Raw genomic sequence first — 25,697 nt, 5'->3', positions numbered from 1 at the left:
AATAGATATGAATCTTCCAGAATTTCACAACAACAACAGATAACAACTAAGTGCAACAATAAATAAATAAAAGCAAGTACAGCCTCTCAAGGCAGCAGTCACTCAACTCATCTCAACAGCTCATATTCTCGGCTCTCAGCCCTCAATACACCCTCTCAATAAGTACCTGCGGTCACTGGGGGTGTACAGACTCTGGAGGGGCCCCTTCAGCCCAAGCGCTATATTGCTGCGGCGCGCAGCCTGATCCAATATTGTTGCGGGGTGCAACCCGGTCCAATATTGTTGAGGCGTGCAACCCGATCCAATATATATATATATATATAGAAGATGTATTGCGATGTGCAACCCGATCCATATACCTCACAGCTCGCAGCTCGACACTTAGGCCCTACCTCAGTCACTAACCTCTCCAGCCCCTCGGGCTCACAGAATAACATAATAACCAGCCCAAATAGAAAATACAATAAGTATCAAGAAGAAATGAGAGGAAACATATATATAACACACAAGTAAGACTGTGACTCAGTACAAGACAGCAATTAGTAGTCAATTCAATAAGTATACGACCGTTGCGGGTCCAAACAGTGATATCATATGGCCTAAGCATGGTTTCTAAATTATAGCCAAAAATCCGAAATTGGCCCGAACCCGGCCCCCGGCCCACGTCTCGAAATCTGACAAAAGTCACAAAACCCGAAATTCCATTCACTCACGAGTCTAACCATACCAAATTTACTCAAATTAGATAACAAAATCCCATTCAAAACCTCAAAATCCCAACTCAAGAGTTCTTCCTCTTTTTCTCCAATTTCTCACCCCAAATCACAAATTAGATGATACAATTAAAGATGAAATCATGGAATATAACCAAAACCAAGTAAGAATCACTTACCCTAATCAACTCCACGAAAATCCCTTCAAGAATCGCCCAATTCCGTGTTCTCTAGCTCAAAATATGCAAAATGGGTTCAAACCCTCGTTTTTAAAATTAATACTGCCCCAGATATCCTTCATCGCGATCACGAAGCACAACTATGCTGCCCCACATTTTTACCCTACGCGAATGTGGAATCACCTACGCGATCGCGGATCACTGCCTCTCATACCTACACGATCGCATCCTCCTCACGCGATCGCATAGAGCATTGGCCACAGCTCCCCTCCTGCTCAAATCCTTCTACGCGAATGCGACCTTAGCCACGCGTTCGCAAAGCACATCTTCGCACACATGGGCGATCGTGTTCCTAACTCTGTGATTGCATAGAACAAACTCACCTCTGCCCCAAATAAGCTTACGCGATCGCGAATGAACCCCTGCGATCGCGTACAAGGAAACCAGAACCTGCTAAAACCAGAACTTCAGCTATCAAGCCAAGTCCAAAAAATGATCTGTTAAGCATCCGAAACTCACCCGAGGTCCCCGGGACTTTAGCCAAACATACCAACCAATTACACCCTACGAACTTAGTCGAGCCTTTGAATCACTCGAAACAACATGAAAACATCAATTACACCCGGATTCAAGCCTAAAGAACTTCTAAACTTTCAAATTCCATAAACGACGCCGAAACCTACCAAACCACGTCCGATTGACCTCTAATTTTGCACACAAGTCATATTCAACATTATGGACCTATTCCAACTTCCGGAATCGGAATCCGACACGGGACTTAAGCTTCCCTTTTAGGGACTAAGTGTCCCGAAACACTCTGAAACCAAAAACAAGACCTCCCGGCAAGTCACTTAAGCAAGAACAGACGCGGGAAAAATAGTAAATAGGAGATCAGGGGTAATATATCCAAAATAACCGGACGGGTCATTACATCCTCTCCTATTAAAACAATCGTTCATCCTCGAACGAACATAGAGACATACCTGACGTAGTGAAAAGATGAGGATAACGGCTGCGCATATCGTGTTTGGTCTCCCAAGTCGCCTCCTCGACATGCTGACCTCTCCTCTGCACCTTCATTGAAGATATATCCTTTGACCTCAACTTCCGAACCTGCCGCTCCAAAATGGCCACCGAATCCACATCACAAGTCATATCATCATCCAACTGAACCGTGCTGAAATCCAAAACATGTGACGGATCGCCGATATACTTCCGGAGCATAGAGACATGAAATATTGGATGCACACTCGACAAGCTAGATGGCAAGGCAAGCTTGTAAGCCATCTCTCTGGTCCTCTAAAGTACCTCAAAAGGCCCAATGAACTGAGGGCTCAACTTGCCCCTCTTCCCAAACCTCATAACACCCTTTATAGGTGATACCTTCAGCAGGACTTTCTCCTCGACCATGAAAAACATATCACGGACCTTCCTATCAGCATAGCTCTTCTGCCTAGACTGTGTCGTGCGAAGTCGCTCCTGAATCAATTTCACCTTGTCTAATGCATCCTGGACCAAGTTTGCACCCAAGAGCCTAGCCTCACCCGGCTTAAGACATTCCACTGAAGATCTACACTGCCTCCCATATAAAGCCTCATACGGAGCCATCTGAATACTCGACTGATAAATGTTGTTATATGCAAACTCCGCGAGTGGCAAAAATTAGTCCCATAAACCCCCAAAATCAATGACATAAGCATGTAACATGTCCTCCAATATCTGGATAGTGCGCTCATAATGTTCGTCCGTCTGATGGTGAAAGGTTGTGCTCAACTCAACCTGAGTACCCAACTCTCACTGCACGGCCCTCCAAAACTGCGATGTAAACTGTGTGCCTCTATCTGAAATGATGGAAACTAGGACACCATGAAGGCAAACAATCTCTCGGATGTAAATCTCAGCCAACCGCTCTGAAGAATAAGTAGTACCAACTTGAATGAAGTGTGCGGACTTGGTCAGTATATCCACAATCACCCAAATAGCATCGAACTTCCTCGAAGTCCGTGGGAGCCCAACTACGAAATCCATGGTGATCCGCTCCCACTTCCACTCTGGGATCTCTAACCTCTGAAGCAAGCCACCCGGTCTCTGATGCTCATACTTAACCTGCTGACAGTTGAGACACCGAGCCACAAACCCAATTATATCATTCTTCATCCTCCTCCACCAATAGTGTTGTCTCAAATCCTGGTACATCTTCGCGGCACCCGGATGAATGGAATACCGCGAGCCGTGGGCCTCCTCAAGAATCAACTCCTGAAACCCATTCACATTGGACACACATATCCGGCCATGCATCCTCAACATGCCATCATCACCAATAGCCACATCTCTAGCATCACCTCCTTGAACTATGTCCTTAAGGACGAGCAGATGGGGGGGTCATCATATTGATGCTCCATGATACAATCATAAAGAGAAGACCTAGAGACTACACAGGCCAAAACCTGACTCGGCTCCGAAATATCCAATCTGATAAGCTGGCTAGCTAGGGCCTGAACATCCAATGCCAAGGGTCTCTCTGCTGCTGGAAGATACGCTAAACTCCCCAAACTCCCCGCCCGACGACTCAAGGCATTGGCCACCACATTGGCCTTTCCGGGATGGTACAAAATGGTGATATCATAGTCCTTAAGAAGCTCCAACCACCTCCGCTGACACAAGTTAAGATCCTTCTATTTGAACAAATTCTATAAACTCCGATGATCAGTGTAAATCTTACAATGAACCCCGTACAAATAGTGCCGCAAAATCTTCAAGGCGTGAACAATAGCTGCTAACTCAAGATCATGGACAGGATAGTTCTTCTCATGGGTCTTCAATTGGCGCGAAGCATAAGAAATCACTCTATCCTCCAGCATCAGAACACATCCAACACCTATCCGCGAGGCATCACAATACACTGTGTAAGAACCAGAAGCTGATGGTAGAACTAGAACTGGAGTCGCGATCAAAGCAGTCTTGAGCTTCTGAAAGCTCTCCTCGCACTCATCCGACCACCTGAATGGAGCACCATTTTGGGTCAATTTGGTCAAGGGTGATGCAATAGATAAACAATCCTCCACAAAATGACGATAATAGCCCGCCAAACCAAGAAAGCTCCTAATCTCTGTGGCTGAGGATGGTCTGGGACAACTCTATACCGCCTCTATCTTCTCCGGATCCACCTGAATACCCTCGCTGGACACCACGTGCCCCAAGAACGCCATTGAACCGAGCCAAAACTCACACTTGGAGAACTTTGCATAAATCTTCTCCTCACAATCCTCAGATGTTGGGCATGCTCCTCCTGGCTACGAGAGTACACCAGGATATCATCAATGAATACAATAACGAACAAGTCCAAATAAGGCTTAAACATACTATTCATCAAATGCATGACGTTGTTGGGGTGTTAGTCAGCCCAAAAGACATCACAAGGAACTCATAATGGCCATATCGGGTCCTGAAAGTTGTCTTAAGAAAATATCCGAGTCCCGAATCTTCAGCTTATGATACCCTGACCTCAAATCAATCTTGGAGAACACCTTCGCCCCCTGAAGCTGGTCAAATAGATCATCAATACATGGCAAAGGATATTTATTCTTGACTGTGACTTTGTTCAACTGCATGTAGTCAATGCACATCCTCATTGAACCATCTTTCTTCTTTACAAATAGAACCGGTGCACCCAAGGGGACACGCTAGGCCGAATAAACCCCTTATCAAGGAGTTCCTAAAGTTGTTCCTTCAACTCTGCCAGTGCCATACGATACGGTGGAATAGAAATGGGCCGAGTGCCCGGCACTAAATCAATACCGAAGTTAATATCCCTGTCAGACGGCATACCCGGCAGGTCTATAGGAAACACATCCAGAAAATCATGCACCACCGGAACAGAATCAATGGCAGGAGTCTCTGCACTAACATCCTTCACAAAAGCCAAATAGGATAAACAACCCTTCTCAACCATCCGCTGAGCCTTCAAATATGAAATCACTCTACTGGGAACATAGTCTATAGAAATGTTCCACTCAACCCTCGGCAACCTCGGCATATCCAATGTCATAGTCTAAGCGTGACAATCTAGAACAACATGATATGGAGACAACCAATACATACCCAATATCACATCAAAATCGACCATGCCGAGCAGTAAAAGATCCACTCTGGTCTCCAGACCCCTAATAATCACCACACATGACTGATATATGCGGTCCACAATAATAATATCACCCACAGGAGTAGATACATGAACAGATGAAACTAAAGACTCATGGAGCATATCCAAAAAATGGGCGAAATATGAGGAAACATATGAATAAGTGGAACCAAGGTCAAATAATATAGAGGCATCTCTGTGGCAAACTGAGACAATACCTATATTCACAACATCTGAAGCAATGGCATCTGGTCTGGTAGGGAGGGCATAGAAATGGGCCTAGCCACCCCTTGATCTACCTCCCTTTTTCGGGCGACCCCTAGCTGGCTGGGCTCCACCCCGGGCTGGCTGAGCGGGTAGTGGAGGGGCTGGTGCTGATGACGTAGACTGACTCCTCGGTGGAGATGGACCTCCCACTATATGGGGACACTCTCTCCTCATGTGACCAAACTTCCCACACTCATAACAACTCCCTGGTGCTGGTGTTGGGGACTGTAAGGAGCCCCGAGCACCGGGATAACTGGCAGAAGGACCTGGCGTAGACGAACCCTGACCCGATGGAGCACGGGACGAACTCTGCGCTGGGAGGGCACCGAGAGATGAACGCCCCTGCTGATAACTATGAGAACCATGGCTAGATGATGCACCATGGTAACCTGGACAAGCCGTCTGAGCATGTCTGAAAGGATGACCTCTACCGTGATGGAACTGACCCCCAGAAGGAGCACTGCTAAATCCTCCCTGTCCACGAGTCTTGGCCTCTCTCTCGACCCTCTGGTGACTGCGAACCATCTTAATCTGACGAGAAATGTCGACAACCTCATCAAAAGTAGCACCAGACACTCTTTCTCTGGTCATAAGCAATCGCAGCTGATAAGTGAGGCCATCTATAAACCTCACGATCCTCTCCCTGTCTGTGGGAACCAACCAGATAGCATGACGGGCCAACTTCGAGAATCACATCTCATACTGCGTCACAGACATATCACCCTGACGAAGTTGCTCAAACTGTCTGCGCAGCTCCTCTCTGTGGGACTGAGGCCCGAACTTCTCCAGAAAGATAATGGAGAATTGCTGCCAGGTAAGTGGTATTGTGCCGACCGGCCTACGCCTCTCGTAAGCCTCCCAACAACTGAATGCAGCCCTAGAGAACTGAAAGGTAGTGAAAGAGACCCCACTGGTCTCCAGAATACCTACCGTATAGAGTATCCTTTGACACATGTCCAAGAAACCATATGCATCCTCTCCCTATGCACCACAGAAAGATGGAGGCTGGAGTATCCCAAACCTCTCCAATATATGTTGCTCATCCTCAGGCATAGTAGGAACCACATAGTCCTAAGCAACTGCAAACGGCTGGGCTGGGGGTGCCCTCGGTGCCTGGAATCCCTACACCACCTGCTCTGGTATGTGGGCAGCGGGAGTCTAAGCACCTCCCCCAGCCTGAGAAGTGGTTGCTACGGCCGGAACAGAGACCGCCTGAGCAAGACTAGTTTACGCGGTCAGAATTTAAGCTAAGGCCTCCTGAAGGCCTGAAATAACAATAGGCATAGGTGGTGCCTGAGATGGTGCATCAACAACTGGAATCTGGTCCTGATATGGGGAAACTGGTGGATCTGTAGGTACTGTCCCAGGTGTTGTGCGGGCCGCACCTCTGCCCCTATCACGGCCTCTACCGTGACCTCGGCCTCTCACAGCCCTGGCTGGTGGTACTGGTGGTTATCCATCATGCCCGGTAGTACGAGTCCTCACCATCTGTGAGTAATGAAATAACAGATGTTTAGTTACTAGAATCAACAGATTCGCACGACAAGAATTCAAGAATGTGGAATTTCCTAAGGGTTTTGCAGCCTCTCAAACATAAGTACAGACGTCTCCGTACCGATCCGCAAGACTCTACTAAACCTGCTCATGACTCGTGAGACCTATGTAACCTAGGCTCTGATACCAACTTGTCACAACCCAAAACCTAATCCATCGTGATGGTGCCTATCGTGGTACTAAGCAAGCCAACCTTTCCAAAACAATTTAAAAATTTAACAGAAATGAATAAAGACATTTAAAATAACCGGAGTTTTTCATAAAACGGGGGTAAAACCCAAATAAAGCATAAGTGCGGAAAAATAGCCCAACATCGGGGTGTCACTAAGTCATGAGCATCTAACAACCAATCTAGAAACAGAGTCTACTACAGTCTGTGCCAAATGCCAATACAAGAGAGAAAAGATAAAAAGAAAGGAGAAACAAGGACTGCGGACGCCGCCACCTACCTCGTAAATCTTTGATAATCAGTCCGCGCACGAACTCAGCGACCGCCAGAACCGTACACACCTGGATCTGCACATGAAGTGCAGGGTGTAGCATGAGTACAACCAACTCAGCAAGTAACAGATTTAAATAAGGAACTGAGAAGTAGTGACGAGCTATAAAAATACAGATCATTTCAAACGTTTTCAGTAAAGAGTGAACATGCTTTCAACTCCAGTGGTATAAGTCAAATTAGTTCGCGCTCAAGTTAAACAGATATGAATCTTCCAGAAATTTCACAACAACAATAGATAACAACTAAGTGCAATAATAAATAAAACTAAGTACAGCCTCTCAAGGCAGCAGATGAGTACTCTCGGCTCTCAGCCCTCAATACACACTCTCAATAGGTACCTACGCTCACCGGGGGTGTACAGACTCCGGAGGGGCTCCTTCACCCCAAGCGCTATATTGCTGCGGCGCGCAGCCCGATCCAATATTGTTGTTGTGTGCAACCCGATCCAATATTATTGCGGCGTGCAACCCGATCCATATATCTCACAGCCCGCAGCTCGCAGCTCGGCACTCAGGCCCTACCTCAATCACTAACCTCTCCAGCCCCTCGGGCTCACAGAATAACATAATAACCAGCCCAAGCAGAAAATACAACAAGTATCAACAAGAAATGAGAGGAAACATATATATAACATACAAGTAAGACTGTGACTGAGTACAAGACAGCAATTAGCAGTCAATTCAATAAGTATACAACCACTGCGGGTCCTAACAGTGATATCTTATGGCCTAAGCATGGTTTATAACATAAAAGGCAGCCAATTGCTCAAAGACAAGGAAAACAAGTAATGACAACGGCTATTCAACTTTACAGTCTCACGTGACGGACCAAGTAACATTCCCTCACAGTGCACGCTCGCACGCCCGTCACCTAGCATATGCGTCACCTCCAAATATTCACATTATACAAATTCTCGGGGTTTCATACCCTAAAAACCAGATTTAAGACTGTTACATACCTTAAACCGAGCAAATCTGTAGTCCGAAATGCCTTTGCCTCTTAAATCGGTCTCCAAACATCCTGAATCTAGCCACAAGTCGAACAATACAATCAATATAGGTTAAAGGGATCAATTCCACAAGAAAAGTACTAAATTATAGCCAAAAATTCGAAATTGTCCCGAACCCGGCCCCCGGGCCCATGTCTCGAAATCCGACTAAAGTAAAAAAAATCGAAAGTCCATGCACTCACGAGTCTAACCATACCAAATTTACTCAAATTAGATAACAAAATCCCATTCAAAACCTCAAAATCCCAACTCAAGAGTTCTTCCTCTTTTTCTCCAATTTCTCATCCCCAAATCACAAATTAGATGATACAATTAAAGATGAAATCATGGAATATAACCAAAACCAAGTAAGAATCACTTGCCCTAATCAACTCCACGAAAATCCCTTCAAGAATCGCCCAATTCCGTGTTCTCTTGCTCAAAATATGCATAATGGGTTCAAACCCTCGTTTTTGAAATTAATACTGCCTGCCCAGATATCCTTCATCGCGATCGTAAAGCACAACTATGCTGCCCCACATTTGTACCTTACACGAATGTGGAATCACCCACGCGATCGCGGATCACTGCCTCTCATACCTACACGATCACTTCTATGCGAACGCGACTTAGCCACGCGTTCGCGAAGCACATCTTCGCACACATGTGCGATCGTGTTCCTAACTCTGTGATTGCATAGAACAATCTCACATCTGCCCCAAATAAGCTTATGCGATCGCGAATGAATCTCTGCAATCGCATACAAGGAAACCAGAACCTGCTGAAACCAGAACTTCAGCTATCAAGCCAAGTCCAAAAAATGATCTATTAAGCATCCGAAACTCACCCGAGGTCCACGGGACCTCAACCAAACATACCAACCGATCCTAAAATACCATACGAACTTAGTCGAGTCTTCAAATCACTAGAAACAACATCAAAACACCAATTACACCCGGATTCAAGCCTAAAGAACTTCTAAACTTTTAAATTTCACAAACGACGCAGAAACCTACCAAACCACATCCGATTGACCTCAAATGTTTCACACAAGTCATATTCAATATTACGGACCTATTCCAACTTCCGGAATCAGAATTCTACCCCGATATCAAAAAGTCAACCCCACAGTCAAACTTCCTAAAATTCGACTTTCGCCATTTCAAGCCTAAATTAGCTACAAATCTCATATTCATAGTCCGGACACGCTCCTAAGTCCAAAATCACCCAACAGAGCTAACGAAATCGACAGAACTCCATCCTAGAGTCTTCTTCATAGACTTTTGACTACGGTCAAAATTCTGAGACTTAAGCTTCCGTTTTAGGGACTAAGTGTCCTGAAATACTCAGAAACCAAAAACAAGACCTCCCGGAAAGTCACTTAAGCAAGAACAGATACGGGAAAAATAGTAAATAGGGGATCAGGGCTAATATACTCAAAACGACCGGCTGGGTCGTTATATTAGTACAACATTGCATAATCTAAAATACTTCCAACAAAATAAAATTATAGTAATTAAACTATTCCTACCAACAACAAATCAATGTTCTCCTTCTCTCTTCATCATTCAAGCTGCCACAAATCCGACAACGACACATAAGAGCATTACCCACTTATTGAGCCTTATTTCATTCATCTCAATCATCCATCCAACTGTACAATTTACAGAAGTATGCCCTCCCTCCCGTTTAATCCCTCCATCATCATCATCGTCCTTATGAACATCCATTGCTAATATATTTTCAAGTTCAAATACCTTCATCTGCAAAACAATCTTTTCACGTTTAAGAGCGTCCTTTTCACACTTCAAACTACTTATAAGGTCAGCAATCCTTGGATCTAGCAGATCATTGCCCCATTCCCAAAATTGACATCTTTTACCCTATTGAATCAAATGGGAAAAATAATTTATTTGTAAAATTAAATCCCTAAAATTAAAAAGAGATGAATCTATGAAATTCATCTTACCTTAGAATTGGAACATTTTGAGAAACGCCGACCAACATTCACTAGAGTTGTAGTTGTAAATTGACTGGCAGCCATACCGTAGTGACAATTCTTTCTCGACCCAAAGGATGCACTCGACCCTTGACTCACTTTCCTTAAATTGTTTGAGTAATATTTTTCGGAAGTAAAATTGGGGTTGAACTGTGATCAATTTTGTTTTTAGTCAAATGGGTTAATTTGGGCGGGTCAAAAAAATATTATTGAAACGTGATCATTTTTATTTTGATCACATGGCCGGTGAAATGGGTAATTTTAACGTGTCAAAAAATGTATGGTTAGGGATAGGCCACATGGACATATTTTAATTTACTGAACAACACGAGTTGTCTTTCATCAACCAGTAGTCGCTTATAAACTTCTTTAATAGTATATAAACCATGAACCCTAAGCCCAACCCTGGACATTAAGCATAAATCAATAAACTTCCTTAATGGGCAAGTGTCAACCTGAGGTTTCGTCATCAACTCTTACATTTAAACATCTTATTAAACATCATGGAACATTTAATGGTATTATACATAGCGGTGTATTTCATACAATTAAGAGTTGGTCATTCAAGAATATGTAACAACTCAAGAAGCAGACCTCTAAGTATAAGAGTGTTGTCTAGTGAAGTGTTGTCAACAAGTAATGCATCTAAGTATGAATGTTGTATATTGAATATTGGGTTGTAATATCAATGTGTTGATATTAAGTAATGCTATGATCGATTATAATAGGTATTTAGTCTTCAAATTCCATACATTGCCTTAATGTTATATTGTAATAATATTCATTGACTATATAATGAAAATTATTTTCACCAATTATAGACTTAGGTTGATACCAATATAATTAATACGCTATAGTAATCTATTTTATCCAATTCAAAGTTTGCAATTTGTTGAATTAGATGTTTACAACTTTAAGTTATTCACAAATAATTATCATTTTTTTTTTATTTAAGGTAACTAAATTAATACTTTACACTAACGAGCAACTAATAATCGAGGAACTACCCCTATGCATGTCCAATTTATGACTGATATACCGTTCTTAATTCTTTACTATAAAATTCTATTGGTTTATATTTACAATGGATCTATAGACCACCAGTGGTACTGTAGGCTTAATCAAAAACTGTTGTAAAATTTTCAATTCATTGGCAAAAAATTCAAATATTTGGAAGACTGAAATTTATATCCCCTGAGTTGTATTTTTCTATTGGAACCTCTTTATTTTATTTTGGGGCCTTTTTGCACTTAAGTGTTGTCAAATGAAAAAAAGCAACTAAAGCATAAAAATAAAAAAACAGGGCAATAAAATTCAAAAAAAGTTGAGCTGAAAATTAAATAGAAAAAACTTAAGTTAAATATTTTTATTAAATAACTCCCCTCACAGCAACATATATTTTTTCCATTAACTAAAGAAAAAAAATTAAACTGCAGGGGAGAAGGATCATGGGAAGGAGAATTTCCTGGGCTAATATAGTGGTCAATATTCGCACCAGTCCTATGAAGGAAAATCCGCAACATGCGTGCTATACGACGAATGTTCCTCTCTTGCCTCACTCTGTCTTCTTAGATCTCTCGGATGAGCCTATCCAGTAATTCCCTGATGAAAATGGCATCCATGCTTGGCCTTGGCCTCAGAGGCATTTCTCTGTTAAGTGATTGGGCTATTTGAAAGAATGATGAATAAACCATCAGATTCAATGTATTTATAGGCAAACTTTGACACTAAATGGTGCCTTTCCATATGAATTCTCCTAAATGACGTGACTGTTGAGAGTTTTGAGAAACGAATTGATGCTTTGAATTGGCATATTTGATGTATTTTAATTAATTAGACAAGTCCGTTTCATATCGGCTGCCAGCTGTTATTAACATTAGATATTAAATTAACTACCTAAACCAATGGTTATCAATAGGCTATCTAAACCAGCGCAACAAGTCTTGATTAAATTGAAAATACCTATGGGGGTTGACAATAGAACATTGGTTGATTACAGGTGGTTGAAGATATAATAAGGGGTAGATTAAAAATAGGGAATAAGTATGTCACATGACTTCTTCTTAAAATAAGGAGGTTGTTTCTAGATCATAGGTCTATAATAGACAATGTGAGTGGTTGATTCTAAAATAGTAGTCTATGAGACAACTCAGTCACATAACTCCTTCTTAAAATAAGGGGGTTGATTCTAGATCATAGGTCTACAATAGATAATGTGGATGGTTGACAATAAAACAGTAGTCTATAAGACAACTTAATCACATGACTCCTTAAAATAAGGGAGGGTTGACTCTAGATCATAGGTCTGCAATAGAAAATACTGGTGGTTGACCATTAAACAATAATCTATGATGTACAATACAACAGTTGATAGTAGAAACAACAAGTCTACTAGAAATAACAAGTGATTACAAACAACAAGTCTAGAATATTAAAAGAGTTAATTATCTTTATTACAACACTAGTAGCTAAAAGATCAAGAATGCTGCAATAATACTTTACAAGTCATTTTCTTATGGCCAAGTTCTTTGCAAATGGAACATTTATTTTTGCCCTTCTTCCTGCTGCCAAAAGAACTAGGTTCTAAAATGCTTGGCCATCTCTTAAACTTCTTTCTACCCTTTATAGGCTCGACATCGGATGGAAGTATTTTTGTGAATTGAATTTCGTCAGGCACTGCCCATTTCTCTTCTATATGGATTGCGTGAATGGTTCCTTCATATGCTACCAAATATGTTAAAACCTTATAGAACGGAGAAGAGTGATCGTAAATAGAGGAACCATATCCATCCCCAAAGCTCAATCTCAGAGTTTCCATTGCATGTCGACAAGGTATTTTTTCCAAATCAAACTGATAACAAAAATATGTATTCAAATCCAGATCAACTACTGCATCTATGCCGTGCCTGACAACGCTAAACTGGTCATTCTCTAATTGATGCACCCGGAGTGCGTCGCCGACAACCATATTATTCCTAATCTTCTTTTCAACAGAAGGAACAAAGAGGGTCAAAACATTTTTCATTTCATTACGCCGCTCCTCAAATTGTTCTGCAAACTTTCGAATAATATGATTGAATAGGCCAATGATCGGGAAGTCTCTTTGATCCTTAAGCATTGCGTTAAGCGATTCTGCAATGTTTGTTGTCAACGCGCTGTATTGGTTTCCTAGAAAAAAGGCCCTGCTCCACTTTTGGAACCCAATTTTATTCGCGAGGCAGTTAGCTACTTCCCTGTTTTATCTCGCAGTTGCTGAAAATGGTCTAAGAATTCCTCAGTACTGTATGAAAGTGTGGCACAAAAGAAATGCTTAATAAAAATTCCATAATGAAACCTCTTGCGCATATTTTCAGCAATGTGACGCATGCAAAAACCATGATGAGTGGCAGTAAAAACGTTTTTGAAGCCATTCCTTATAGACAAATGTCGATCAGAGATAATGCACAATTCATCACTGTCGTCAACAATGTGTTGCGATCATTTAAAAAAGTAGGTCCAAGAATTATCGCACTCTTTATCGACTATACAGAACACAATTGGAAAAATATGATTCTTTGTATCTTGTGCCACATCAGACAACAAGCAGCCTCCATACCTGCCACTCAAAATTGTCCCATCAATATCAATAACCATTCTCATATGCGCGAATCCCTTAATGAAAGCTCCAACAGATAAGAAAAAATATTGAAAATCCAATTTATCATCAACTTTCAAATCGACAATACTTCATTCATTATAGGACAACATAACATGGTGATACGCTTCCAAAAAAATATACCCCTCTTCCTGAGTACCCATGATCATCGCCTTAGCTATTTCACCTACCTTCTAGCTCCTCCAATAAGTAAAATTTTGATTAAAATCTATAAAAATAGCATCTTTCAGATCTGACGGGGATGAGCCTTTGCCATTAACATACCGTTCCTGATAATATGCACCCAAAGTCTTCGATGACACGTTCGGATGACGGCTTGATATGTGTTGTACCCCGCATGTATGCTCTCTATGGTACTTGGCAATTTAAAACCTATCAGAATTATCATACTTTAAAGCGTGTAACTTCCACGGGCAACTCACATCTCGGCATACCACTGAAGTTAATTTACTGCTACTCTTCCTCATACGAAACGTAAAATACATTTTCACATAAGCAATCTCCAACTATTTCATTAGATCCAATTTGTTGTCAAAATATTTTCCAAGGAAAAAACTTGTACTATCAGGGTGGCTGTGATGTGTAGCTAATGAGTCCAACAAACTTTCATCTCCAACTGGCCGACTGACAATATCTGGGAGCTCTTCCGCTCCATTTGCATCTTCCGGACCATACGAGTTCATTTTATTGTCACCAAAATCATGCAAGTCGTCACTAAATCCATTGAAGCCATCTTTCACCATTCTTTCCTCCTCTACTTCTAATATAGGTGGTCGTGTTGTTGTTGTTGGTGGTTACGGTGCAGCTGCGACATTTGAACCTTGATGAGACCTTTCAACGGGAGCTTCAGCCTCTTCTTCAAACTCATTTTCAGCCATAAATATCTTCAAACAAGGCCTCAAACCATCAATTGTAATATCAAGGAGGTATGATTGTAAATCATTGTCATTCTTAATGAAGGAAGGATGAATCTTGTCCCTCTTTGGTGCAGAGCTAAGTATATATGTAATATTCAAATTCCTCGGGGAACATGTTGGTTTTTCACGTTTAGTGATGATATCAACAAATTCGTCAAATGTACAAATGCCATTGGGGAGGCAAATGAGGGCGGAAGGGATGAGATTTTTTTTTTAATCTGGTAATATTACATTTATATAAGTTGGGGCCAAAGTGTAATAACTGAAGCTTTAGGGATAAATACTCAATTTCCCCCCCTCCACTTATTAATCCCACTTAACTATTAATTAAACATGAAAGGCAATCCCACAATAATTAAAACCCGAATGTCAGTTGTCCGATTCAAATTTAAAAAGAGATCACCTCGTCAACTAACCCACTAACTCGTAAATCTTGACTAATGAATCGTCCCTTTGTAAAATGTGCCGCTGGACCTATACATTTTGAAAAAGTTAATGGTATGTCCTCTTGCAAAACTAGTTTTATATTTTGTACGTTTTTTTAAAATATAACCACATTATTCGTCATCTCCATCTTTTTCTTCTCCTCCTTCTTGAGGAGATGGTCTTTCACCGTTACTCTCTCCACTCCTATCACATAACCACATTATTCGCCACTGCCATTAGCCACTATTTCATAATTAATATTGTCAACTATAATCACCGCTGCTATCATGCTAATCTCTTTACCAGGGCGGATTTATAGACAAAATTATAAGGCACGTGAACTCATAGACTTTTCTCAAAATTAAATATTTTATGTACATATTTTTTAAAATTGATATAATATTAACTGTTGACACTCATGGTCCAAAAAAGTGCACTTGATTGAAAGTTGAGTTATTTATCAAGAGAATAAAGATCAATTACCATTTATTTATTTATTTATTTATTTTTTATTAATGTACCCTTACTAGAAATCCTAAATTTGTTGAGGACTCGCACTTTGTAAAACAACAAAGAGGCAAAAGGAAAATAAGCAACTCTAGAATCAATAATTCGCCACGGACCTTTTTCATAACAAAAGAAAAATGCAAAAGAGAAAGAGGTGCGTTAGCGGCACGATACAAAAGTTAACGATATGAGAAAAATCCTATCGACTAACATAAACACAAGAGGAAAATCCTATCGACTAAAATAAACACACGAGTCTTGAAATTCTTTAATGTCATAATATTAACTGAGATTTTTCTAAGTTTTCTAAAATTTGTAAATATAATACTTAAATTTATGAAATTCTAAATTAAAAAATTATACACGTTCAAATATTCAGAAAATAAAAAAATCTTAATTATTTATTTAAGTTAAAATTTAAAGTCAGTATCTGAACAATCGTTATTCAAATTCATATATCTTAATGTTAAAAGCTAATCTTAATTAGGCAATTGTACAAGTTTTTATAGTTGGCAAAAGTAATTAAAAAAAAGGTCAATAATTAGACAACCGCTACCTCTTGGCCTCACGGTTGTGCTTCTATTATACATACACGACAGCTCAAATATATTCAGGTCCACTCCACAGCTCTTACTTGAAGATTCTCTCCCTATTTTTTTAAAGTTAAGCACATGCCTGATTTTCACTTAGCACTGCTCTAAATCTTATTATAAATGTATTCTCCATTAATAATTGCTTACGTACACATAGTGTAGCGTGTATCTGCGTGTCTTTGACGCAGGATTAGAGAGAGAGAGAGAGTTCTGCAGAGATCTCTCTTTTCTGTCAGAGTTCTCAATCGGAAAAACCAAATGGCCGACGAACCTTCTATCACGCGCTGGTCATTTGAGGTACTCGAACTCGCCGAAGAACTACTCTTAATTCTGAATGCTTAATTCGTGCTTGTTTCGTTGATAGTTGTTGAACTTAGAGTGAAGTTCAGAGAGTGCTTCGCATTGTTTAATTTCTTGCATGTAGTGATAATTGTGTTTGTTTTACTTTTGAGCTGTTGAATTAGTGAAGGAATGCTGTGAATTTGACTTTTTTGGTTGAATTTTGACTTTTTCAGTTTTTATTTGATTGTGTCACATCTGATTATTCGAAAATCTTGGAAAGGAAACTAAAATAAAGTTCAGAAACTAGGAATTTTATTTTGGACTGTTTAATTGGTAACAAAATGTTGCTAGGAGGAAATTAGGGGATACGAGTTTGCTTGTTTAAGTTTTGATCAGTATTTTAAAAGGCCTGGGCGTAGTTTTACATATGCCTCAGCGAGGTTAAGCCCGAAGCACGGGGTGTAAGCCCCATAGATATTTAATTTTTAATATTTTATAAAATAATATAATTACAGTAAATATTTATAAACAGTAAAATTGCATAAAAATTGAAGAAAACTATAAATATGTGAAAAACATATATGTAGATGTGCTCTATCCCCACAAAAAATTAGTTAAAACAATTTATTATACGCTACTTAGAAGTACAAGTAACTTGAGTCGAAAAGAATAAAGTTTTTTACATGGAGGAACAAAAAGGATGACTGACCTGCAATTTAAACTTTGAACTTGCTCATAAAGGAGAATGTAGTTCTCATTGAATTTGTAAAAAAACAAAATTGAATATTCGTTAGGGATATTAGCATACTAACGGACAAGATAAAGAATTGGGAAAGACCATGAATTAGGGTTTCAATCAATAAAAAAAGTTTTGACTTTTAAATTTAATATATTTCAGTTCCTTTTTAAAACTTTTGAGTAATTACCAAGCTCACTTTTGAGAATTTGGGTATTATATGAAGGACTTATTCAACAAATTTTGTTTTAATTTGAAAAAATCTCTGGAGCTTACGCTTCACTAAAAAATGCGCTTCAAACGCCCAGGCGTACGCCCTGAACGCTCGGGCGTACGCCCCGAATTGCTGGGCGTACGCCTCTTGAGACTTTTGCCCCACAATCGCCTCAGGGTGTTTTTGGTGCGCCTCGTCACAGGGCTCGCCCTGAAAACGCCTTTTAAAACACTGGTTTTGATATGATTTTCGCTTTGTATATTCTAGTCCTGTGTAGAATGAAAGGGGAACGATGTTTCAATATTCAATATTGAATGATTCTTAGCTTAGTTGATGTAAAGTGTTCTTAGCAGAGTTTAAGAAATAAAGAAAGACTTTTAAACTTGTAGTTTAAAACAAGCCATAGTTATTTGTGTTACTATATATCATCTCATTAGGGGTTAAATGAAAATTTTAAAGTTAAATTGTTTTTAAAAATAGATTCAGTGTCATTCTTTTTGGGAGAAATAAAAAAGGAAATAACATCACATAAATTCGACGGAGGGAGTATTAGCTAAAAATCTTGAGAAGACATATTTTGTAATGATGTCGATAGAAGATAGAGAACTTAAAAGTATGTGCTCGACATTGTGTACATTCCTACAGGTAGTGATAATTGTTTTTTTGAGCTGTTTATTTGCTGAAAATAATGTGGGATATTGGGATGCATGACTATTGTCATTCATTAATTTGAACTACTTAGGACTTGGTTTGTTTCTCACTCATTCATAACATCCTGGTCTTCCAAACAATTTGGTAGTGATTAGTCTTTGGTGGACAGAGTTACCCGGTACACTGTGTTGATGGGAGGTAGCAGGTACCCTGGGGAATAGTTGATATAAATGTTATCAATTTTAAGAAAGTTGGTGTGAAGTTCAAAAGAGTGAACCTAAATAATTAATTTTTCTTTTTGTAAGTGAGTGAACCTGAGTAATTTGTTATACCTAATTGAAAGTGTTGAATGATTTCCTAAGCCTAGATGTTGTCTCTTGATGAAATTTATAAAATTCAATTAGGAAGCATTAAATAAGATACTTTGCTTTGTTGTCCATATTCAGGACTTCAAGTTGTTCTATGATGCTAAGTTTGGGAGGAAGAAAGAATCTGCTGCAGAAGATGCGGCTGAAAATGGTCGAGCTGTATATAACGGAAATTCTTTGACTATGACATCAAATGGAAATGGACATGTAAAGAAGACCTCAGATTTGTCCATCTATGAACAGTACAGTCAGGTATTTTTGTAATAGTGATCACATAATCCTACACTTGGTGCATGGTTATCTGTCTGAGATGCTTAACCGGTTTGTCTTGGTTTAGGCAAATAATGGGAGCTCAGCGCACTCTAATGGAGTTTCATCTGCCGGAGGGGATGAAAAACCGTATGATTCGCAAAATAATGACCTTAAATATTTTGTGTTTGGTTGCTGGTGTTCAATACTGCACAACTGTCTTCAATTAAAAACATGTACACTGTGCATGTTCTGTCACTGAATATTTGTTTTCCAATAACTATTTGACATACTCATTGTTGAAGATAAAACAACTATTAACTTTGGAGCATCATTCCCTCTCCTGATTTAACAGATTTTGATGCTTGCTTTTCAGGCAGAGATCTCTGCTTCCTCCTTTTGAGTCAGCAGAAATGCGTGCTTTAGGAGAAAGCTTAATTAGGTAAGTGACTGAAAATGACCTGAACCTCTTGCTGTTAATTGAACCTCATTTCCCATCATGCTCACATATTTTCCCAAATTTCTATGTTTTTTAACCTTACCAGGGATATTATTCGTGGTAGCCCTGATGTTAAGTGGGAGAGCATAAAGGGATTGGAGAATGCCAAACATCTACTTAAAGAGGCTGTTGTCATGCCAATAAAATATCCAAAGTAGGTTTTATAAACGAACGCTTATCTATGTGCTACTATCGCCCAAGTGGAATACAAAGAGATTCTAATTTTGTGGTACAAACCTAAAGAATGAATTTTTGTCTATGAAGTATACCCAACAATATTTTTCTGGGGTTTTTGCTTCTTAACATTTTTTCCTGAACTACTTCCTTTGGAGATCAAAAGAGAGACTGGAGTCCTCATAACTGAGACAGGTTCTCTTTTCTGTTTTTAGGTACTTTACAGGTCTTCTTTCTCCATGGAAAGGTATCCTTCTTTTTGGCCCACCAGGAACAGGAAAGGTTTGTAGTCACTTTTTCTTCTGCTTGATATGCTATTGAAATTAAATGTTGTGTCCTGTTTTTGTGATTTTGAATTTCACTGTCTTTTTTTTTTACAATTTCAACTGTTTATTTCCGATCTTTGGTACTATTATTGTGTGATATGTCCACTCTTTGTATTCATCTCATGTTGGTATGTGTATATTTAAAATTTCAGTAACATGATAAGGCTGATGGACCGAAATGAAGGATTATTAACTAACAAGTTATCTTATTCCATATTCATGTTGATTTTCTAGACCATGCTAGCAAAGGCTGTTGCTACTGAATGCAACACCACTTTCTTCAACATCTCAGCATCATCAGTCGTCAGCAAATGGCGTGGTAAGAACTAGCTTTGTGATTTACTAATATGCTTTTACCAATTTTCCAAGTTGGACAATCTGATTTGTCTGGCAAAGCTATGCATATAACAATTGAAAATTTATACTGCTTTAACATCGACTGAAAAGAAAACTGGGGCAAATATTGGAAAATTTCAAGCATTTAGATATTGGGAAAAGTAAATGCAACTGAACACTGCTTTGAGTTATATGATATTAGAAAAGAAATGAGGAAAAAACTGATATAACCATCCTATTAAAAGAAAAAGGAAAATATTAGACGTCTGGTAGAAAATATTGTATTCAATTTTAAGTGGGGGAAGTACTATAAATATTTAAGCTTGGCAATAATTTAGCTGTAATTTCTATTTTATTGCTTACTTTCCCCTGAAAGTTGCAAATTTTGGAATGAGATGGAAACTGTGAACATGGTTGGGCTCACGGTTTATTTGTAGAACAAGGTAGACATACCGGGGTCACAGGAAATAAGGAACTCTGATGAGTTATGTCTTAAATAATGTCAAATGCATGTTCTGATGTAGCTTGTTACCTAGTATAAATGAAGTTATGTTGCAGCAGTTAGTGATAAAAGAAAAGCTTTGTGTTCCTACACGGAGGCGTCAACTGCTCTCATCTGTTTTCAGCCTTGACGGGAATTGACATCTCACGGGGTGGTCACATAATGAAAAACCTGTATACGGTTAGGGCCAGGGGTTCCTATCGTTCAGCTTCTGTACAAAACAGTTATGATGTCGGTTTTTACTGGTAAACCTGTTTGTTTATCTGTTATAACGTAAAGAAATACATAATTAGAGGTAGGTTAACCATGTTTATCGAAATTTATATAGTCAAAGTCGAGGGAGATCATCCCGAAGGTATCTCATCTGCTACTAGTTTAATAAGTTATTAGGTACATGAGTTCAAGATAATTAATTTGTTCTATATCCTTTGAAAATCTCCACTATGATACAGGTGATTCAGAGAAATTGATAAAAGTGTTATTCGACCTGGCGAGGCATCATGCACCTTCAACGATATTTCTGGATGAAATTGATGCAATCATTAGCCAACGTGGTGAAGCACGTAGTGAGCATGAATCTAGTAGGCGTTTAAAGACGGAATTGCTCATACAGGTGATACTTGGCTTTCAAAAAGTGCATTGAGGACATGCAAAAGTCCAATTTACTTGCCCCAGATGTATCATTGTCCTTGTTAGCAATGACCACACTGTGTCAAAATTGACAACAATCAAGAGCCAATTACTAACCCTAGAAGATGATGGCCTCTTTGTCTTTTTCTTCTTTGTGTGGTCGGGGTACGCTAGGTTATAGCACTCCATGAATGCTTCAAATACATTCCTCAAGATAGATGAACCTGAGAGATTGCATCTTACAGAATCTTATCCTTTTATCATGAGATGTAAAGTACCTAAAGCTAAACCCGATTTGAATGTCAGCAAATTACAAGAATTCTGTTGGTTTTCCCACCCTATTGAAGTAGTGAGCTTAGTTTTGGACTCTGAAAATACTTTGCTCCTGTATGATCTCCATGTTCCATTATTAGGGTCACCATTATGTGCTCAATCATGTGGTGCTATTATGTGTACGTTGTTATTGTGAGAGTACTCAAGAGGGTAATTTTAGGAACTAAAAAGAGAGGGTCACTACCTGTAAAGAGGATGTGAGAATTTGAAGCGATATAAGCAAAATCGGACTAAACATTTGTTCCCATCATCAGGAATAACCAATAGTCATGCAAAGACTAGGACAAAAAGTTCTGAAGAAAATAAACCATGCTTAATTTATCCCCCGGTCCCCCAAGGAAAGAAATTCAAACCATACCACCTCCTCCTCCAAAAAAAAAAAAAAAAAGAGAGAAAATCAAACCATACCTATATGTAAGCTTAGAATGTCTTCAGATAGTGATTTGTCTTCTATGTTACTACGGGCCCTAACAAAGAAATTGTTTGCTTACAGCCATACTTTTATCGAAATTATTAATTTGAATTTGGTTGCAGATGGATGGTTTGATGCGGACAAATGAACTTGTTTTTGTTCTGGCAGCAACAAATCTTCCCTGGGAACTAGATGCAGCTATGCTCCGGCGTCTTGAGAAGCGGGTACTCTTTCAAATCACCTGAAACATATTCTGCTTGATAATGAGACCATCGGTCAAATGAAAAAGAACAAGAGCAATAAGACAAATTTTAACTGAATTTTAGCTTTAGCAGGTCTTCTGTTTCAAGACCACCTAGTACATTGGGGTCGAACATGTGAAATTTGAAGCTAATGTAAATTTTTTTACCTAGTAAATTTGTATTGAACATGCCAAATTTGGAGCCGATGGAAGCTTTTATTGTGGTAAGAGCTTTGAGTCTTTAACTAGAGGGTGGTGGTTTGAGTCCCATCTAATTTGTTTGTTAATCTTTTAAATTTTATTTGGTATTTGGTCCAGTCAAATGTTGGTTCAGTTGCTGGTCTCATTGTGAATCGATATTTTTATTTTTAATAGGGTAATAACCTCCTTCCTTATCTTTGTACATTTTAAGGGGTTGGTCAGTGATGGTGAGGAATCCTTTTAGTTATCTCTGTCTGAACACATGTTAGATATCTGCTTAAAGTAAGGAAAAGAACGAAACATCTGAAAAACAAATTCGTGTGATTTTATTTATTCTTTTCCACTACAATGCCAAATCCTATCTGACAAGTAACCTCAGCTTGCCAAAACTATCAGTTACTCACCTTCTGACTGTAATTTTAGATTCTTGTGCCTCTACCAGAGCCAGAAGCAAGGAGGGCTATGTTTGAGGAATTACTATCATCGGCACGTGAAGAGGAGACTCTACCCTATGACTTATTGGTAGAAAAGACAGAAGGTTTTTCAGGTTCTGATATCCGGTTATTGTGCAAGGAGGCTGCAATGCAACCATTGAGACGCCTAATAGCAAAATTGGAAGAGAAACAAGTAGTGGTGCCCGAGGATGGTATGCCATGTTTACATACATCGTGCCTGCATTGATCTTTTAATATTTGCCACCTACTGATTCCATCCCAATTTATGTGGTGGTATTTGACTCAGCATGGAGTTTAAGAAAGAAAGAAAGACTTTTAAAACGCGTGGTTTAAAAGAAGCCATAGATATTTGTGTGGCTATAAATCAATCTCATTAGTAGGAAGTTTAAAATTAGGTTATTTCTAAATAAGGAAGTACTACATTCTTTTTGGGACAGACTAAAAAGGAAAGTATGATACATAAATTGGGACCTATGTTGCTCGGACTTTGCGAAAATGTCATAGGTGCGTGTCGGATCCTCCAAAAGTAGTGCATTTTTGGAGGATCCGACACGGGTGCTGGTGCTGTTTTGGAAAGTCCACGCAACATAGATTGGGACATAGGGGAGTACATATGGATTTGGTGATTCCTTACTGACATATCAACACGACTTTGATTTATGCTTCCAACAAATTCTCAAGATAAGATTATTGGATTTCCTTTAGTTCATGGCCTGATAGAAAAATATGTAGTCTGGTAGAAAAGTAAATCTCATACCTTCACGAAACTCTTTCTAGAGTTGATGTTACAAAGAGTAAGGCATCTCTCCTTGTTTCAGTTGTCTTCTATATTCTGTCATCTCTGATGGTCAGAACTCAGAAATCTTCATGTATCTGCCTTCTTTAGAGTTCTGACTTTTGATTATGGTCATGTGGTGCTCCAGGTTCCCGAGGATAAAAACTCGTCTCCATATTATTTATGTTAAATATTGGGCAAATGTTCTTTATGAAACTATTTCTGGATACTTAAGCATTTCCTATGCACACAGCACAGATGCAAATGCATGTGATAATAGTCTTCTAGGAGTCAACATCAAATTAGAGATCATAAAGGTTAACTTTTTACTGCAACCATCATGTCTAAAATATCTGGTATTCAACTCTCCTGCTTTTGAGAAGTTGATCACAGTTATTATTGATTATTGTGCAATTTTTCGTCAAACTGATCCTGTAAGTCATGCATTACTCTTAGAAGATTTTCTATTGAGCCACGTCCTTGAAATTTCAAGAAGACACATTTGTAATCTGTGAACTTCATTTTGGGATTACAACATGCAAAATCTGTAACATCACTTTACTACAATTTGTGGAGGTTTAAATGGTTTGCTGAGATCCTATGCATGATTATTTAGCTTGGGCTTCAGGCATTAGTACTGAAATCTGCATTGTTCTGCAGAGTTGCCGAAGGTTGGACAGATTACAGAGAGAGATATCGAGATGGCCTTGAAGAACACAAGACCTTCCGCTCATCTCCATGCACATAGGTATGACAAGTTCAATTCTGATTATGGCAGCCAAGTACTCCTGTGAAGGCACACTATCATTGATCATCGTTGGCCGTGTTTAGTCATAATCTTGCTTATTTCTTCTTACCAACTCGTGCAAATCCCGGTGTTGTTCCTTTTAATTGTTATTAATTAATTTATCGTGTTTGTATGATTTATGAAAGTTGTGCTGCTTTGGTCATTTAGAGTGCACTCCTTTAACTCCTGATGCGTGGTTTCATGTTTCTTTTTAAGCAAAATTTGCGAATTTCGGTTCAGCTTATCACTATAATGTTTGTTCCTAGAGGAGATTTTAGAGTCTCGGTTCTCGTTATTGATTGAAAAGGAGCAACTCATCTTTGTGAGAAGGCAAGTTGGTCCCTGCTATTACCACGAATATATATTGCAATAGCATTTCCACTGAAATTGTTCAGGAGCTATTCTTTTAATTTGTTAATTACAATAAATTGTTGCGCATGTGAAGTGTAAAAGTGTACTTAAATCTAACCTAGATTAATGGTATTACTCGCCGTTGTCATTTTTACTAAAAGAGGAGCTATGTCCAAATTGACTAGTATCTTAATTGGTAGGACGAAAGCCGTTAAAATAGGTGATTTATCTTTTATCCTGAAGCGCTAAAATGTTTTGAAGTAACTATTAACGTTGAGCATCCGGTATTTATACCAATAGAGTGAAAATCACTGCAGTGATTGTAAATTTGTAAATAGTAGCTTAAATTACTGCCATGTGTTTCTATGAATTTGAAAGGGCAAGATTGTTTTTGGTTTGGTATTTATTAGGAAGCAAAAAGAAGAAAAATTCTGGCGGGAGTTGTTCTACTGCTAGTATTGAGCATGTCTTCTGCCACCATTGTTTTTCCTCTTCAATTACCACGAAAGCAGAAAGTATTTCTTTGCACATTGAAAGGCTTGAACTCTTCTTTTTTCTTTTTATATAGTTATATGATTGTTTTTTCTAAGTAAATATATTAAATCTAGTAATTAAAATACTTTTAATAGATAAATTTTTGTTTTTTATGCTTACATACAATTACCAGTTACATGTTAAACATTATTTTCGTCCTTACATTATCGCGTGGTTAAGGGAAAAAAAAGATTGAAAAA

General features: G+C 39.0%; 4 protein-coding genes across 4 annotated transcripts; 1 reads left to right on the top strand and 3 right to left on the bottom strand.

Annotated features, from left to right (window-relative positions):
- Window positions 1-1,834: 1,834 nt before the first annotated feature.
- On the bottom strand, window positions 1,835-2,179 carry LOC138902419 (uncharacterized). The gene has a single exon (XM_070190285.1). The coding sequence runs from the start codon at window positions 2,177-2,179 to the stop codon at window positions 1,835-1,837; it is 345 nt and encodes a 114-aa protein (XP_070046386.1).
- Window positions 2,180-5,312: 3,133 nt separating this feature from the next.
- LOC138902418 (uncharacterized) lies at window positions 5,313-5,891 on the bottom strand. The gene has a single exon (XM_070190284.1). It carries the CDS (start codon window positions 5,889-5,891, stop codon window positions 5,313-5,315), a length of 579 nt encoding a protein of 192 aa, XP_070046385.1.
- Window positions 5,892-12,819: 6,928 nt separating this feature from the next.
- Window positions 12,820-13,461, bottom strand: LOC104101132 (uncharacterized). Its single transcript, XM_009608551.2, has one exon. The coding sequence runs from the start codon at window positions 13,459-13,461 to the stop codon at window positions 12,820-12,822; it is 642 nt and encodes a 213-aa protein (XP_009606846.2).
- Window positions 13,462-16,460: 2,999 nt separating this feature from the next.
- Window positions 16,461-24,775, top strand: LOC104101129 (uncharacterized). Its single transcript, XM_009608547.4, has 11 exons — window positions 16,461-16,738; window positions 18,771-18,944; window positions 19,030-19,091; window positions 19,318-19,383; window positions 19,487-19,594; window positions 19,830-19,896; window positions 20,175-20,259; window positions 21,231-21,391; window positions 22,276-22,377; window positions 23,019-23,241; window positions 24,486-24,775. The coding sequence occupies exons 1-11, from the start codon at window positions 16,700-16,702 to the stop codon at window positions 24,617-24,619; spliced, it is 1,221 nt and encodes a 406-aa protein (XP_009606842.1). The 5' UTR covers window positions 16,461-16,699; the 3' UTR covers window positions 24,620-24,775.
- The last annotated feature ends 922 nt before the right edge of the window (window positions 24,776-25,697 follow it).

Source organism: Nicotiana tomentosiformis, chromosome 12 (assembly GCF_000390325.3).
Source record: "Nicotiana tomentosiformis chromosome 12, ASM39032v3, whole genome shotgun sequence".
Classification (NCBI taxonomy): domain Eukaryota; kingdom Viridiplantae; phylum Streptophyta; class Magnoliopsida; order Solanales; family Solanaceae; genus Nicotiana; species Nicotiana tomentosiformis.
This window is presented reverse-complemented; position numbering and strand designations above follow the sequence as displayed.

What these genes read in the sequence shown, in the direction of transcription:
- LOC104101132 (XM_009608551.2), bottom strand. Translation starts at nt 13,461, where the DNA reads ATGCTTAAGGATCAAAGAGACTTCCCGATCATTGGCCTATTCAATCAT.
- LOC138902418 (XM_070190284.1), bottom strand. Translation starts at nt 5,891, where the DNA reads ATGACCAGAGAAAGAGTGTCTGGTGCTACTTTTGATGAGGTTGTCGAC.
- LOC104101129 (XM_009608547.4), top strand. Translation starts at nt 16,700, where the DNA reads ATGGCCGACGAACCTTCTATCACGCGCTGGTCATTTGAG. An exon ending in TCTATGAACAGTACAGTCAG is followed by an intron (nt 18,945 to 19,029) that starts GTATTTTTGTAA and finishes GTCTTGGTTTAG; the next exon opens with GCAAATAATGGGAGCTCAGC. An exon ending in ATGCCAATAAAATATCCAAA is followed by an intron (nt 19,595 to 19,829) that starts GTAGGTTTTATA and finishes TTCTGTTTTTAG; the next exon opens with GTACTTTACAGGTCTTCTTT.
- LOC138902419 (XM_070190285.1), bottom strand. Translation starts at nt 2,179, where the DNA reads ATGGCTTACAAGCTTGCCTTGCCATCTAGCTTGTCGAGTGTGCATCCA.